Here is a 17299-nt window from a genome sequence, read left to right as displayed (position 1 = left end):
AAATAAGGAAAACATCAAGTATAATTGTGATACCTAAGCCTGACAGAGATAGTACATAAGCATGCGCACACATGTGGAACACAGTAACACAATGTAGAACGACAATTACTTCTGGGTTAAGGAGGAAAGAGTGGGATAAAGTGGGATAAAAGAGTGGGATAAAGGGATAACAATAACCTAGCTACTGCAGGTTATTGTTAACGTTCTCATTTAGTTCACAGGTGTCCATTATATTATTGTTTTTTAGAACTTACATATAGTTAGAGAACAAAAACATAACAGTTATAGGTATGAATGATGAAACAATACCTATATAAGTGAGGCTCATAGTGTTCTGAACTTTGAAGAATTTAATGGTAAGTCAGAATTATGAAGGAATGCTCACGTAGAAAATACAGAATAAGTTATTAATTTTGAGTATTAGATGTTTACCCAAGCACAAAACCCCTTATAATAAATATTTGCAAAGAATAAGTGGAAGGTTAAATGGGAGTTACAATGTACGTGGACACTGCTGTTTTCAGGGGGAATAGGTTCTTCAGCGGTGCCATGGGAAAAGGATTTCAGAGACACTCACACAGGAGGGATGTGAAGCAACAGTAACAAGATTTATTAGAGTGAAAAGCAATAGGACCCGCTCAGAGAGGCGGAGAGCAGCAGGCTGGAGGGCAGCAGCTGCGTGGACGCAGGACAGGAAGTTACACAGGCGAAGGAGGGTCCTCTGCCACTGCTCACTGCTCCCCTGGTTACAAGTCTCATGGGGACCCTCAGAATTTAGGAGAAGAAGAACAGTATGTGCCCGAGAGAAGCAAGGGCACTGGCCGGGCTCTCTGTCAGGCTTCTTTGCATTTCCTTGGTTTTGGGAAAGAGCAGGCTTTCTTTCCAACTATTCAACCTCCATCCTGGCTTTTCCAGGGCTTGTGTTTGTGCCCTCCCCCTACCCAACCTCCTTCCTGGATTTTCTGGGGCTCACGCTCTGCCCCTTCCCATCCTTTTCCCTGGATTTCCTCAGGCTTGTGCCCCTTCCCTTTGTGGCCGCCATTTGGGCCCCTACTGCACACACACTCAGTAAAATGAATGGTTTCCCCCTTTCTGATCCCTCAGAACGATGCCGTTTCCCCCTTCCCCACCAGACCCTTGGCTGTAAAGCTATGTTTCCTGCCCAGCAGAGAAGGCAGGATACCAATCACTCCCTGGGGAGACTGTTCCATTCCTTCCCTCCTCTTTTGTTAATTATCTAACTGCTACTCTAACAGTGCTATACAAGGTACTTAGGGCTTCTCTGTAATATATTTATCTTTTCAAATACAATGGTAGGGATCTTTCTTCCCACCCTATCATCAGTGTTTGCTCTTCCCCCTTTTCAGTTCAAATGGACAACAGGTTCTCTAAGATCTTTCGTGTCCATCAGAACTGGGTGGCGACCACTTTGGCTTTTAGTTCGCTAACAGTAAGGATGAGACACTACTGAAATTAAGAAGGACATTTAGAGCAAATTATAGGAAGTATTTCACTATTCAGCGTATAATCAAGCCGTAGAATTTAGATCTGCACTTAAAGAAAAGATTGCTTTCGCTAGCTTTAAAAGAGGCTGGTGATAATGATATGAATACTAATACACCTGCAGATTGCCAGAGCTATACAATGGTGTGCAGGTCTCAGGCTTCGGTGCACAGGCTGATTGCCTACAGGAGTCAAAAAGGGTTCCTTCACCTGCCGCACAATACCCAGGGGCAGCTGGCACTGGTTACTGTCACTTTTCTTTGAACCATCAGGAATGACAAGGATGGCCAACATTGCTCGTTAGTTTAGCAAACTTATGTTCCATGTGTTTATGATTTTCTGCAGCCTTCTCATTTTTTCAGTGTCATATAAAATTTTTTCCTAAGTGTCAGAGGAAAGCCTTAACTGAAAGAACATCCTTTTTAGGTATAGAAATGTATAAAAGTACTATTTACGTGGAAAGAAGGAAAAAAGCCACCCAAAGTCTTACACCCAAACTCAAGTGCTATTAAGAGTTCAGTATGTTTCATCACAGTCTTTTGTTTCCATCTAATACTGATTATGTAATATTGCCTCCTAGCTTTTTCTTTTGCTTAATGCTTAGCTTATGCATTTCCTCCAGTTAATTAAACATGCAAACTAAAACCATTTACAATAAATATGTAGTAGTCTAAGCAGCTACACCACATTTAAATTAATCACTCATGGTACAGCATTTAAATTGTTCCTTTTTACCCCCTCCCATAAATAACATCTCTGTGAACACTTCCATGCACTGAGTTTCTTCTGTACTTAGAATTATTTTCCTTTGGAGAGAAAGCTCATAAGGTGAATTACTGAGTTAAGTGGCATAAACATTTTTAAGATGTCTGTAATAAATTATATACTTCAAAATGCATTCCAAATACAAGCAATGTATACTACCATGACAATGTATGAATTAGTTCTGTACCACACTCTTGCCAATTTTGATTATGGTAATATAAGAATGTCTTTCAAAATTAGGTAGAAAAATCATATGCAGTGATTTTAATTCACATTCAATTGATAAGCAGTTTAACAGAATTATCTTGTCTTATTCATCTTGGTATCATACCTCTTAATTTGCATAGTGCATGATAAAAAGTGGGCATTTAATATATGTTTGTTAGATAAACACATGAATGAAAAAACTATTGATTTTAGTGTTTTGTTATTGGTTGTTATCAGCTAAGTATTTGATCAACTGTTACCCCTTGTTTGTCACAATTACTATAAATTTCTCCCAGTTTATCACTCCAAGCTGATGACTTTTTGACACATGTGGTTTTAAATCTCATGTGTTAAATGTATTAATCTTATTCTTTTTGGTTCCCTTAATCACGCCAGAGGTTTAACAAGTAGTCCTTTCTACTTTCTGCTAACTTTTCCATGACTTAAGTTTCTTATTGTTTCTTTAAATTAATTCATATAAAATTGTTTTAGTGCCATTTAAACACAAAACACTATTTTTAAAGACATATAGGGCATCCTCTTTCATATACAATTTATTTCTTAAAGTAAGTTTGCAAGTGTAATGTGTCAAAGCAGAACTTCAATTTCCTACTTATGCCTTCCCTTAATCCAGCCCATCGGCAGACAGGTAGGAGCCTCCACAGTGTGTGAGGCTGAACAGAGAGATCTGCTGAGAAGGTAAAAGGGGGGTCCTGCCATCATCTCCCCTACCCTGAATTCTAGCTGGTGGATTAGGCGTCTCCCTTTGGGTGGACATTTTCTATCATCTTCCCCTCTATCATATCAAAAGGGGTTGTTTATAAAGGTAAACATATGAAAATTTAAAAAAACTTACTATGATATCGAAGATACCAATGAATTTTGAGGAAAAGAATTTTTTAAGAAATGAGGATAGGCTTAGGAACCTCTGGGACATCTTTAAATGTGCGAACATCTGAATCTTAGGGATGTCAGAAGGAGAAGAGGAAGAGCAAGAAACTGAAAACTTATTTGAAAAAATAACGGAAGAAACTTGCTTAACTTGGTAAAGCAGTGAGTCCAGGAAGCACAGCGAGTCCCAAAGAAGTTGGTCCCAAGGAGGACAACACCAAGATATATCGTAATTAAATTGACAAAGGTTAAAGGTAAAGAATCTTGAGAACAGCAAGAGAAAAGCAGAGAGTTACCTACAAAGGAGTTCCCATAAGACTGTCAGCTGATTTCTCAAAAGAAACTCTGCAGGCTAGAAGGGATTGGCAAGAAGTATTCAAAGTGATGAAAAGGACCCACAACCTAGATTACTCTATCGAGCAAAACTATCATTTAGAATTGAAGGGTAGATAAAGCGCTTCCAAGACAAGATAAAACTAAAGGAGTTCATTATCACCAAGGCATTATTATATGAAATGCTAAAAGGAATTATATAAGAAAAAGAAGAAGATCAAAATGATGAACATTAAAGACAATAAATTCACAACTATTAATAATTGAGTCCAAATTAACAAACAAAGCACACAAGCAGAACAGGAACAGAATCACAGATACAGAGATCATTTGGAGGGTTATCAGCTGGGAGGGGGAAGGGGGAGAATAGGGAGAAAGGCGCAGGGATTATGAAGCACAAATTGGTGGGTACAGAATAGACAGGGGGATGTTAAGAATAGTATAGGAAATGGAGCAGCCAAAGAACTTGTATGCATGGCCCAGGGACGTGAACTAAGTGGGGGATTCCTGGAGGCAATGGAGGTACCAGGTGGAGGGGGGCAAAGGGGAAAAACTGGGACAACTATATTAGCATAATCAATAAAACATATTTAAAAAAATAATCAATTGATTCTACCATCAAAATTTCCCTTGCATTTACATAGAAACTTCAATAACTACAGTATGTGCAAAGTATTCACAAAAACAGGGGATCTCTATTAGCTTGCAGGTTACACGATGAATGCTGTAGAGACACTTTTGTTTATGAATAAATGATGTTTTATAAGAAAAGATGCAGAGAACAAAATACACAGCTAAGAACGATCATAGAATTAAGTGGAAATTTTCACATTTTATAAATGTTAAAAAAGAAATAATATGGGCTAGATACAGATAGTGTGCATAATTATTTTTGACTAGTATTTTCCAGAAACGGCATAACTGAGATCTTATTACACTTGTCTACTTGGGATTCATCCCTTAGGACCCAAAGAACTGCAAAGTAAATGTGCATTACTTTCTCAATGCAGCCTGGATAACAATTCCTACTGCTCTGCTAAATGATGGTTATTCTAAATAATGTTACAGAAATACTCCCCCACATATTTAAGGACATATTTATTAAAATATTTCTCACTGTGAATATTTAGAAACTCTTGTAAATCCATCAGTGGGAGAAAGGTAACATAAATATGGCATCTCTACACATTGGCATTAAAAAGAATGAAGTTGATCAATACAAACTAACATGGGAAATGGCAAAGTAATAAGGCAAATTACAGACCAGTAAGTGTGATCCCATTTGTTTGCTGAACACATGCACATGCGCCTGCACAGATTACACACACAGGTACACAAACGCTAGTAGGACAGATGCCAAACTCTGAACAGTAGTTACACTGAGGGTTTCTGGAGTAAGGCCACAGGAGAGGAGACTTTGACGTTTTCCATTTTTGTAGTGTTTTTCATATTTTATTCGGTCAACATAGCCCACTCTCATAATTTAAAAATATCTATACCTGTTTGGTAAAATAGAAATATATACATGTATAAACATACAGTTTTATCTATATATCATTTAGAAAGGTAGGAAGCATTTTAATACGTGTGTGTGTTTATGCCTTCTTATAAATCTAAGGACCATTGATGTGACCTCTATGACCAGCTAAACTGAATGGCTTTTTCACTGAAGAGGCAACGACATTGATTTACTACTTCACATAAATGCATTTAGAGTCCCTCAATAGCAGGTGTATGTTAACTCTTGTGCAGTTTTCATTGCAAATATACTCTTCACAAAACCTTAGTCTTTTCAAGTGTTCAGAAGGAAAAATCTCATGCTGTTGACTTTACAGTTTCATTTCTGTAACAAACTTCCTGTTGCATTAAATAATCACAATGTTGGTTATAAAAATATGTATAACCATTCTAAAAAAAGTTTTATGGGTACGAAACTATATTTTAGTGACTGGTGTTGGATAATAATAAAAATAATAGGTGTTGTGAGTCCAGTATATAACATTTTTCTTTCCTGCCTGAATTCTACCCAAAAGAGAAATAAGGCAGAAGAGGGGTCAAACATCACATTTGCTACAAATATAGCAGAAAGTGGAGAATGCAGCTTGTATCTTACAGGAAAGGACTTACTAATACTGACCCCCAGAATCAGACTAACATACTGCACACCATTAAAGGCAGAACTGGATGCCACAGCTCCCTCTCACGGAGACCTACCATGTAAAACTGAAGGAGAGAGGAGCAGAGAACACAGTGCGCTCCAGGGTACCCTTCCACACTCACCCATCAGAGTGAGTTGGAGTAAGAAATGGAGAGATGTCGGAGGTTGGGAGAGGCTAGCAGGGTTAAACCAGCAGAGTGTTTTCCATACATGGACGATAAAATCAGGAGTAGAAAGGATCGATGCGGCTCTCCTAGTGGTTAGAATATGCTATATTTTTGCAAATAACATTGAAAATATGTGATGAGCTGTTATCTCCTTTGCAGTGAAAGCAAAATTATATGTAGACCCAATTCCCGGAATAAATATTTTGAACATTATTTGCCCTTAACTGTGCTAGATCATGCGAAAACTGCTAAGAAACGACCAAGTGGAGGCAGTTCCCAATCTTGCGGGATAGGCTGATACGCATATTATCACTGCATATGATTGAAACAGAGAAAGGAACTGCAGAGGAAAGGGTTCATAATTTAGCACAGTCCTTTATCTCTCCAATTATTTATTCAATGCCTACTATAGGACAAGCTCTGTACCAAAGTATTAGACCATTAGTATATAATAGGAAATAGAGAAGATACCTCCTCTAACTGGGCACATGGTAGAGACAGATATTAACAAAATAAAGCAAATAAATATGTAATTACAAAATAGAATCTGCACTATAAAAGAAAAAACAGTGATAGTGTGCTATTAGAAAAATAACCGGTTCCACAACTGATTATAAGGGCGGGGGGAGCTTTTCTTTGGAAGTATTTCAACTGAGACCCACAGGATGGGGTGTGTCCCACCAGTTAGTGATAGGCAGGCAGAGTAGTGAGAAGATAATTTTAGGAGAAGTAAAGGCAGGGACAAGGGTCCTTTGGTGGAAGAAAGCTTGCAGTGCTCGAGGGAACAAAGTGAGAAAGGGATGTTGGCTGAAAATATCATCAGGGATGAGGTCAGAGCCCATATTGTGACAAGCCATGTAGGCTGCACTGAGGACTTCAAATTTTATGATATCTCGTATGAAGCCACTGAATGATTTTAATGAGGGGATGGCAATTCACTTGACCGTGGGTTGGAGGGGGCAAGAGTGGATGGGGAAAGGAGAAGAGAGACGTTACTGTGATCCAGGCGGGAGAGGGCGGAGGCTAGAACTAGAATGTTAGCAATGAGAACAGAGACGAAGAAGAACTCAAGAAGTATTTTGGTGGTAGACTGGGTAGGGTGAGAATAATGTGATTTATAAACATGTCAAAATGCCTGCTACATTTTGGATTTGAGCAATCGCCAGCCAAGATAACATGTGAGCTGGGCGCTGAGGACTACGTTGGATTTTAGCTGATGGAGAAGAAAGCGAGAAGGATACAGAGCTGTGAAGGCTTACTCGGAATTCCCAAAATAGTATTCGGATGTGCAATACTATAAGGCAGGCATGTGATAGAGACACAGGGAGATACAGGATAGGCAGATCATGAAGGCCCTTAAACTTTTGACAATGCAGTTTTGTTTGTTTCAGATGTATTTCGCCTTTGTGTTAGACTGTTGAGAATTTAGGACTGAAGTTTAGGAGAGAGGGATTAGGGACAAAAATTGTATATGATACCTAAAATCATTGGGCCAGGTGAGACTGCCCACAGAGAATACAAAGTAAGGAGGCAATGGCGAACATTTAGGGAGCCTCTGCATTTAGAGACAAGCAGAAGAAAAAAAAAAAAAAAACAAGAAAGAAGCAGGAAAGGTGTGAAATCCTCATAGTATGAAATAAAAATGAAATCATAGGTAATTATACAACTATGTCTAATATGTGTAGAGTAGTTACTGTGTGCTAAGCACTGTTTTAAGGGATTTGTATAAATTAAGTCACTTATTTTTTTACTATAACCTTGTGAGGTAGGCACTATTATTAACCTCATTTCATAGATGTGGAGACTGAGGCACAGATAACTGCTTCTCCAAGGGCACTAACCCAGTAAATGGCAGAGCTGGGATTCAAAAGGGTATTGTAATCTTAACCTCCTTCCTTCCTTCCTTCCTCTCCAGATCCGAGCTCTGTCATTTTGGTCTTCCCTAGACTGTATGAAAAGACAGTTCAGTCAGTTTTACAAGTCTTGGCGAGGCTTCTTAGGAATGAATCCACCCTCTGGCTTAAGTGTCAAGCACAGCAATTAGCTGCCTTAACATGTGTTAATTAATGAGCCCACATACTTCAATACAGACTCTTTTAAATAAATAGGCATCTTAGCATTTATAAATAGGGAATGATTATCTAAAGCAGAGACCATTAAACCACCGTGAATGTAAGTACTATTTTCTACCTTAATGGATGGCATCAAGATAGAGCTCAACAAATAACCTAAACATGGCAAATTAACTTAAAAAACACAAAATAATTATAAAAGATTTCAGTAATATAGACAGAATATCTATCAAAATTTTCTAATTACTAAAAGTAGAAACAGTAAGCTCACAGAAATGAACACTTTTTTAATAATTGCACTCTTACTAAAGTTTAATAAAAATTATAACAACCTTAAAATAAAACTGGTTATCAACTGGAGATGACCTTGCCCATATCCCTTTGCACAGTGGACATTTGGCAATGTCGGGACATTTTTTTGGCTGTCACAGCTGGACGGGGGCAGGGGGAGGGATGATGTTGGCATCCAATGGCCAGAGCTCAGGGATGCTGCTGAACAGCTTACATGGCAGAGGACAGCTCCTAACCACAAAGAACAACCAGGCCCCAAATGTTTGCATTAACAAGTTTTTGAGAAACTCTCCTATAAAAATAGCATCCATACCACTAGCAGCTAAACTTGAAAAATTAAGAAAAAAGGCAACAATTACAAAATTCAGTATACATTTGAATACACAGATGAAAAAGACTGTTCTATTCCAAAATGTAGGGATAAAAACCAATTTAACTTTGCCCTTCATGATAAAGTTGAATATATGTCACATCATTTTTTGCCATCATTAGTTTTTTGCTCTTGCACTAATTATAAAACTGATGGCCCTCTTTCCTAAAATTCTTACACTCAGTACTTTGACTCTGCTCTTGACACTAGAAAGGACTTTTATAGGACATTCCAGTGGGGAAACTAAGCTATGCATAGCCAAGAATTTAAAGTAGAAATTAATAAATATTGGCACTTCATTTAATAGCTGCTAAAATCCAAAGAATGAATCAGGTACATGGACTGATGTTTCTTTATATCCACATTTCCTATGTCACCACCAGTGAGGAAGAAAGCACACTTCGTGTGTTTTCTTCTAACCCAGGGCATATTTTTATGACTGAGTGATAAACCCACAAAACTGGAGTTCATATTAGAAGCCCTTATACTACCGACTATAATGATGCCAGTGAGCATTGCCATTTTTAAAAGTGTAAAAAACAATCAATGAGCACATTGTCATTTCAGAAACTCATTCTACATCACACATATCACCCAAGAGACTGATACTTCATGCTTACAAAACCTAACATAAAATTAAATTGCAAATATTTTTTCATAATCTACTAAAATTATGGCTTAAGGCAAAACACTGCTAATATGAAGCATTTGTTCAGCTCTAGTAGACATATTTCCTATATGATTTATGTGAACAAAGGCTTCATTTGCTTCTTCATAGATTCAGTAATGAGGTTTCTTTGGTTATACTAAGCCTGGTTAAGCCCAGAAAGCATAGAAACTTCTTTAAAATTAAGCCAGCAAATATAACACTAAATTATTAATACAGAATGGTCAAATTAATAAACAGGGCTTTTTCCTTCCTCGTGTATATGACTATTTCATTTTTAACATCAGCCATTCTTTCATGATCCAAATACATTAAAAGCATCTGAATATTCCAAACAGAAAATACAGTTTCAATCTCTAGGCACAAAACTGGAGTAACAAATTTCAAGCAAAATAGTAGATTATGATTTTTTCCCCCCTGAAATGTAGAAAGATAAAAAATAATTCCAATCATTTCAAAAAGAAAAGTCAGAGATTAAAGAAAGGAGGGTTGTGGGACCAATACTTTGTCTTATTCTATTAGGATGTGAAATACTGAGTCCATGAGGTAAAAGAAAAGATAAAATTGATCCTAGCATTATTAACCCAATGCATCATGAAATTGATGTGTAGCACTTTCTAGTCAGCGAAGTGTTTATTAGCATGTTTCAGAATACACAGAGGAAAAAAAAAATAACATCTTCATCTGGAATTCTTTAAAAAAATCTATGCATTTAGCTTTATGCTGAAATCTATTTGACAACTTGAAAAATTACCAGATTTTATGCCAAAGTGTAATAGTCAATTCTTACCTTAAGCATTCAGCATCATTTTGAGGCTTCTCATTGATTTTTATTTTTTCTGCCTCTAGGTATTTTGTAGTACAGATGGCTTCATTCTTTTTATCTTCAAAAACTAAACAATTAAGAAAATCTTACAATCTTTTAAAAATTAAACATAAAGTTTATATTTATTCATTCATAAGAACAATCTTCTAATTTGTGTGGTTTCATGTAAAATGTACTAATGATTTTTATTTTTCTACTTTAATATAGTAATTAAAGGCACAAGAAAAGGTCTTAAAATTTGAGACATTAAAAATAACAAGTCTAACACTGATCAATTCAGTGTTTTATCTATTCTTTTTTTTAATAACAATAATAGCACTATATCCCAATAGGCTGATGCATTTTGAAAGAGAAACATGACACTATCATGTGTGTATGAATATACCCACCAGCCAAATAAATAAAGCACATAAAGGTAGTAATACCTTTAAGTTTTCTCTGCAGGGTAAATAGCTGTTGCATTAATTCACTCTTTTGGTTTTGAAGTTCATTTAAGTGGCCACTGTCATGTTCCATTGACTTCATTTCTAGAAATAAACAAAAAACATTATTTTAACTATTTAGGCTTTGCCATAAATGTCAGCATTTCTGAACTTTTTCTCATGTTGTACAAATTTAAGCAACATATGGTCAATATATGGTCAATTTTAAGCCTGGACTGGCTTCCTCTGGCCACTTTGGAACTGTTTTTAATGAACTTATCAGGATTTGTTGAAGCACCAACTGGATATAAATAAATGTTAGTTGATGATTAGACTACCAATAGATAATTCAAAATGATGTAATGTCACTAATAAAGCAAACTTACCAATGAGTCAAAAAGAAAAATTCTATCCTTCATAAATAAAGCATATTTAAAGTGACTTTGCATAGTATCTGCTATACGGCTACAAGCTTCCACAATACTGCTAATATTGTTTCTTCTACCTAGAGTGTTTTCCTCCGTTTGTTCCCAAAAGCACTTTTATGTTTTGTGTTTAAATTTTTATCACAAAGGGTGTTGAATCTTGTCAAATGCTTTTTCTGTGTTTTTAATTATTTTTTAATATCTTTCACTTATCTCTTGATTATAGACATTCCTTTGAGTTATATAAAATATTTATAATTTTAAAGTCTTTCTTTGCTAACTACATCATCATTTGTCATATATGTGTATATTTCAATTGACCTAATTTCCTCATTATGACAATTTGCTGCTTCTTCAAATGTCTAGTGATTTTTGATTGGATACAAGACATTGTGTTTAACGTTGTGTTAAATGTTTGAATTTTGTTATCTTCCCCTAAAGTACATTGATATTTGTTACTTTGCAGGTACTTAAATAACTTATGGATCAGGTTCAAACCTTGTTTTTAAAGCATGTTTTAACAGTGGGTCTAGCATAGCCTTAAATCCAAGGCTAATTTAATCCTACTATTAAGGCAGGACTCTTTTGCTTAGTGAGATTTTTCTATTCTGACAGGTTGGAAGATGAATGTCTGTCTTCCCTTACAGGAATATAAACTTCATGAAGCATTTTTTTTTCTTTTTTGCTCACTGTAGTATCACCAATGACTAAAGTACAAAAAATCATTATTGAATGAATGAATGAATGAATGTCCTGGGCACATTGTAGAAATACATTGGCGAGTAAAACAGACATAATTCCTGTCTTTGTGAAAGTTTACACCTTTGTAGTGGAGACAGATATGAATCAAATAAGTATGTGAGTAAATACAGTGCTCTGAAGAACACAGTACAGAGAGCCATGAGAGAATATAAGAGGAACTGACTTAATCTGGCATGGGCAGTGTATGTGTCAGAGGAAAATCCCCTCTGGAAGTAACATATGAACTGAGGGCAGAAGAATGACTGAATTAATTGGATAAAGAATTAAAAAAGTATTCCAATAAAGCATTTTCAAAGGTCCTGAGACAGGAGGAAGCATAACACAATCCAGGACACAACAGAGGTCCCGTACCTTCCGGACAAACAGCGAAGGCCACAGAGTGGGGCTGGAAGGAAGAGAGGCATGAGGTTGTGCAGGGATGGCAAAACAAGGTGAGGTACCTGCTTCGCTATGTTTATCATGATATTTTAAAATGGGAATTAAGTAAATGAAGAGGTTCGTTACAATAGTCCAGTAGTGACATAATAAGTTCTTTTAAAAATATATGGATGTTAACATTTTGGCACTCTCAAGGAGGGAGAACAGAATCCAACTCTGGGGTTAAAAAAATAAATCAAAGACTATGCCTGGCAATGAAAAAAAAAAAAACCTGTGAGTAGTAGAAAATAATAAAACAGCTATGGATTTTGAAGATGAAGATTATTCAAAAGTCAGTGAAACTGGATGACTAATCATAGCTATGAGGGAAAAGCTCAATGCAAAAGGTCAGAGGGGGAAGCCAAGGAAAGAAGGAAAAGACAGGAGAAAAATCAAGTGTCAGGATATAACAGATGTGGTGGTATGAATAAGAAGAGGGAATGGAAGAGCAACCCCTGACAGGAAGGAAGACAAATGGAAACTAAAACTGCTCTGGGAAGAAACTGGCTCTAATATCTGCTTCAAATTGAACAACATCAAGGAGAAAAAGGCACCAGAAATAGTTTCACCAGTGAATTCTTTCCAACCTTGAAGGAAGAGATAATTTTACTATTTATATTTTTCCAGCTAGAGAAAAAAGAAAGCTTTTACATTTTTTTGGTTAACTCAACATAACCCTCACAAAAATATTAATCTCACTTATAAATATTGGTGCAAAAATCTTAAAGAAAATATTCAATGTTATTAAACAGAATTCAGCAGTACATTAGAAGACTGTGAGGCCACAACTAAATAAGGTTAAAAATAGAACATTTATTAATAAAATTCACTGTGTTAAGAGATTAAAGTGGGAAAAGCATATATGATCATCTCAAAGGAGCATGGTGGGGGAGGTTGGAGGGAGGTGGGGAGAAGAAGAAAGAGAAAGCTTCAATCTGGCATCATGATTCATAGTGAAACTCTAAAAATATTTCTATTAATTAGTAATAAGGAAAGGTATGCAACATCATCACTGCTAAAGACTGAATATTTGTGTGCTCCCAAGATCCATGTTAAAATTCCATTTATAATAGTTAGTAATACCTAGAGAAATATTAATAAGAAGGTGAAGACAATTGAAGTACACATGTTGTTTTTAGATAGGAAGACTCAAGAATGTGAAGTTACCAATTCTCTCTAAATCCATTATTAAAGTTAATTCTAATTAAAACTCAAAATTGTCTTAAATTTGATAAAATGAGATCATTTTTTCTAGGAAGATACACGCAGGAGAATCAATAACAAAGAATGAGAGAGCACTGCCCCACTAGAAATTAAATTGTATATGAAACTAGAATAATTAAAAAACAAAGTAGACAGAGAAGATCATGTACAGAAAGACACACAAAATATGAAGTTAACATGATAAATGTAGAATGTCAGACTGGCTGGAAAACAGTGAATTACATAATAAATAGTGTTAAATAACCAAAAAAAAAGTTGGATATAAGCTCATATCAAAATAAATTCTGGATAGATGTAAAATATAAATGAGAAGAAGGAAACAGAAAGTTACCAGAATAAGCATGGCTGGATTTTTTAAAAATTATTGACGTTACATAGAAAAGCTTTTCTAAGCCAGAGACAAAAGTCCAGAAGGCATAAAGATAAAGATTCATTAAGATTACTGCAAAAGGTTAAAATTTCTATCTGGCAGTCACACATGCACACTACAGTCAAAATGTAAACAGCAGACTAGGAAACAATTTCTAACACACGACACAGGGCTAACTTCTTCAATGGACAAAAAGCCCACAGAGATCAGTAAAAACAAAAATAAAAAATGAGCAAAGAATATGAATAGATTGTTCATTAAAAAGTGGTCAATAAATTCAGAGAAATATAGCCAATGTTGTACAAAATCAAGAAGTGCTAATTAAACCAACAATGAAAAGAATATCTTTACTAGTTGTCAGATTGGCAGATTTTGATGGGAATTGCATTGTATCTGTAGGTCATTTTCAGTAGTGATGCCATTGCAAAAATATTAAGGTTTCCAATCTATGAACATAGAATGTCTTTCCATTTACTTAAATCTCTAATTTATTTGAGCAATGTTTATAGTTTTCATCGTATAATCTTTCATCACCTTGGTTACATTTATTCCTAAGTTATTTTATTCTTTTTGCTGCTGTTATAAATGGAATTTTAAAATTTCCTTTTTGAATTGCTCATTGCTAGTACATAGAAATGCAGCTGATTTTTGTGTGTTGATTTTGTATACTGAAAATTTGCTGTATAGTTAACCTTTGAATAAGGTGGGGTTTAGGGCTCCAATCTCCACAGTCTAAAATCAAAGTATTACGTAAATCAGCTCTACACACGTGTGAATTCTCAACCACAGATCAAAAATACTGTTTTCAATTACTGGTTGGTTGGATCCACAGATGTGAAACCCAGGAATATGGAAGGCTGACTGTAAGTTTATTTTTTAAATTCATGTACAAGCGGACCCACACAATTCACACCCATGTTGTTCAAGAGTCAATTATATTTATGATCTCTAGCATTTTTTGTGGTCTCTTTAGGTGTTCTACACATAAGATCATTTCATTTGGGAACAGAGATGATTTTACTTCTTCCTTTCCAACTTGGATGCCTTTTATTTCTTTTTCTTGTCTAACTGATTTGGCTAGAACTTCCAATACTATGTTGAACAGAAGTGGTGCTATCCAATGACTTTTTAAAGAACGCTAGTTTCAGAGCATTTCCTAAAGTTACTACCTATTTATCTTGTTTTACACTAATGGTTATTAAATAGCAGTACTCATCAATATCACCTAAGGGACTTTTACAAAAAATTATGTTCCCTATCCTCACCCACAGAGATTCTGATTCAATGGTTCTGGGATGAGAGTCAAGCATTTAATATTATTTTAAACTTTCCAGATGTGCACCTACGGTTAAGAACCTCTGTCCTAAACTCTCTACCCAAAGTCATTTATCTATGAGAACCTCACTTCCTTCATTTATAACATACGGCTTATTTGAAAGTATAATCCCCTTATTTCTGCAGCCTTACTTATTTATCAAGCAGCATTCCATATGCTTAAATACTCTTTCATCGAATCCTCACCACAACCTTGTTAAGGTCATTACTGTAATCGTCTATCTTTATAGATGAAGAAACTGAGACCAAAAAAAAAAAAAAAAAGGTTAGGCATCTTGCCCCAAATCACAGTGCAATTAAGTGGTAAAATTTAAGTTTTAATTCAATCAATATGACTTTAGCATTTACACTCTTCAGGATGGTGGTTTTATATGGCATACGTCTATAGATGTTAACTGTAATAATAAAAATCATTATATGCAAAGCACAACAATAAGATATTCATAATGATAGCTCTAAGTCAATAGAAGTGTTAAATATGTTTACTATTCTTCATACTAAAGGCATCAAAGTAACAGTACATTTTAGAAAGACTTCGATGAAAAACTCATTTTCCATTTAACATCATTTATAGTTTAATTCTCTACTTCCTCAACTCCCACTCTATGATACTGCTCATGGCACCTCCTGATTGTCTAATTAATTTCCTATTTTGATTCACACTCACTTATGGACAACTTTTACTTTTTAGCTTTTAGTTTCCAAACTATTCATTTCTGCTGGTTCTCTTGCACTCTTTGACGACTCTAATTTTTCTCTTCCTTGCCTTAGCACTATGCTTTCCTAGTTTCTATCTTTAGTCTTTGCTACTCCTCTGTGTTCTCTCTGCATGTTTGTCTGAAATGATGTCTTCTCTGGATTCCGTCTCAAACCTAAGACTCTAGCTCTGCTCTCCCTTATCAGCCTCACAACCATGTTTCTACCTGCTACCTGGGCATCTCCACCCGTGTATGTCACAGGTATCTCAGACTGAAAATATCTGAAGCCAAACTCAATGTCATTACTGCTGGATAAATGAGGTAATATTAGGTATTCATACCCCTTTTCAAAATGTTTGCCTGGTTTTCTAAGTCAGATATTTCAATCTTAACATTTTCTTTCATTAAAAGCTCTCTTTTCTTTGTTATTTCATACTCATTATTGAAGTCTGTAATTTCCTTAATAAATTTTTCCTCCTCCTCCATTGCTTTTTTCTTAGTAGCCTCCTGAAAACAAACAAACAAACAAAAAACCCAAAAAATCAAATACAGGTATTAATTGCAGTAATAGTTTTCTTTCATGATTTGAAACGCAATGATTTGAAATTATTAACAACAAAGTATCATATTTCCTGGTATTGTCACAAAAAGGCTTTACTCCTCCAGAAATATTTATAAATAACTAAAGTTATTGTGTAATAACAACCATTTTCACATGAAGGATTTATCCTTAATGTTTTGGAAGAATTATTAATGTAGAAATTCTACCACTCATCATTATATCTGTGTTTCTTTCTGCATTAAACTTATAACCATACATGCCATTTTGTCATTGCAAAATAAATTTGGTGATAAAATAATTAAATGACCAAACTTGAAAGTAATAATCTACATGCAAAGGAGTTACAGCCTTATTAAGAGAAAGAGAGGGAGAGAGCGAGCGAGCCCTGATCATTATGGCTCAATTAGTTGGGCATCATCCCCCCAAGTGAAGGGTCCCTGGTTTGATTCCTGGTCAGGGCACAAGCCTGGGTTGTGGGTTTGCTCCCCAGTCAGTGAGTGTGCAGGGGGAAATTGATCAATGTTTCTCTCTCACATTGATGTTTCTCTTCCTTTCTCCCTCCCTTCCCCACTCTCTATAAATAAATAGAGTCTTTAAGAAGAGTGAGGGAGACAAGGAAATGTGAGGAAACTTTTTTTTAAGGTTTTATTTATTTATTTTTAGAGAAGGGAAGGGAGGGAGAAAGAGAGGGAGAAAAACATCAATGTGTGGTTGCATCTCGCACGCCCCCTACTGGGACCTGGCCTGCAACCCAGGCATGTGCCCTACACTGGGAATCGAACCAGAGACCCTTTGGTTCACGGGTCGGGCGCTCAACCCACTGAGCCACATCAG

At 35.8% G+C, this 17299-nt stretch overlaps 1 protein-coding gene across 1 annotated transcript in view; it reads right to left on the bottom strand.

Moving 5' to 3' along the window:
- The window catches only part of CCDC172 (coiled-coil domain containing 172), a 37375-nt gene that overhangs the window by 4259 nt on the left and 15817 nt on the right, over nucleotides 1-17299 (bottom strand). The window contains exons 4-6 of the mRNA XM_054581763.1: nucleotides 16245-16410; nucleotides 10676-10777; nucleotides 10215-10317 (exon numbers count right to left, since the gene is read on the bottom strand). Of these exons, the coding sequence (XP_054437738.1) occupies nucleotides 10215-10317; nucleotides 10676-10777; nucleotides 16245-16410 (371 nt within the window). The remainder of the gene's footprint in view (nucleotides 1-10214; nucleotides 10318-10675; nucleotides 10778-16244; nucleotides 16411-17299) is intronic.

The sequence above is a fragment of the Pteronotus mesoamericanus genome, unplaced genomic scaffold (genome assembly GCF_021234165.1).
Source record: "Pteronotus mesoamericanus isolate MK-2021 breed Mesoamerican mustached bat unplaced genomic scaffold, CSHL_Meso_final contig_657, whole genome shotgun sequence".
Classification (NCBI taxonomy): domain Eukaryota; kingdom Metazoa; phylum Chordata; class Mammalia; order Chiroptera; family Mormoopidae; genus Pteronotus; species Pteronotus mesoamericanus.
Note: the sequence above shows the minus strand (reverse complement) of the source record. Positions and strands in the feature narration are given on the sequence as shown.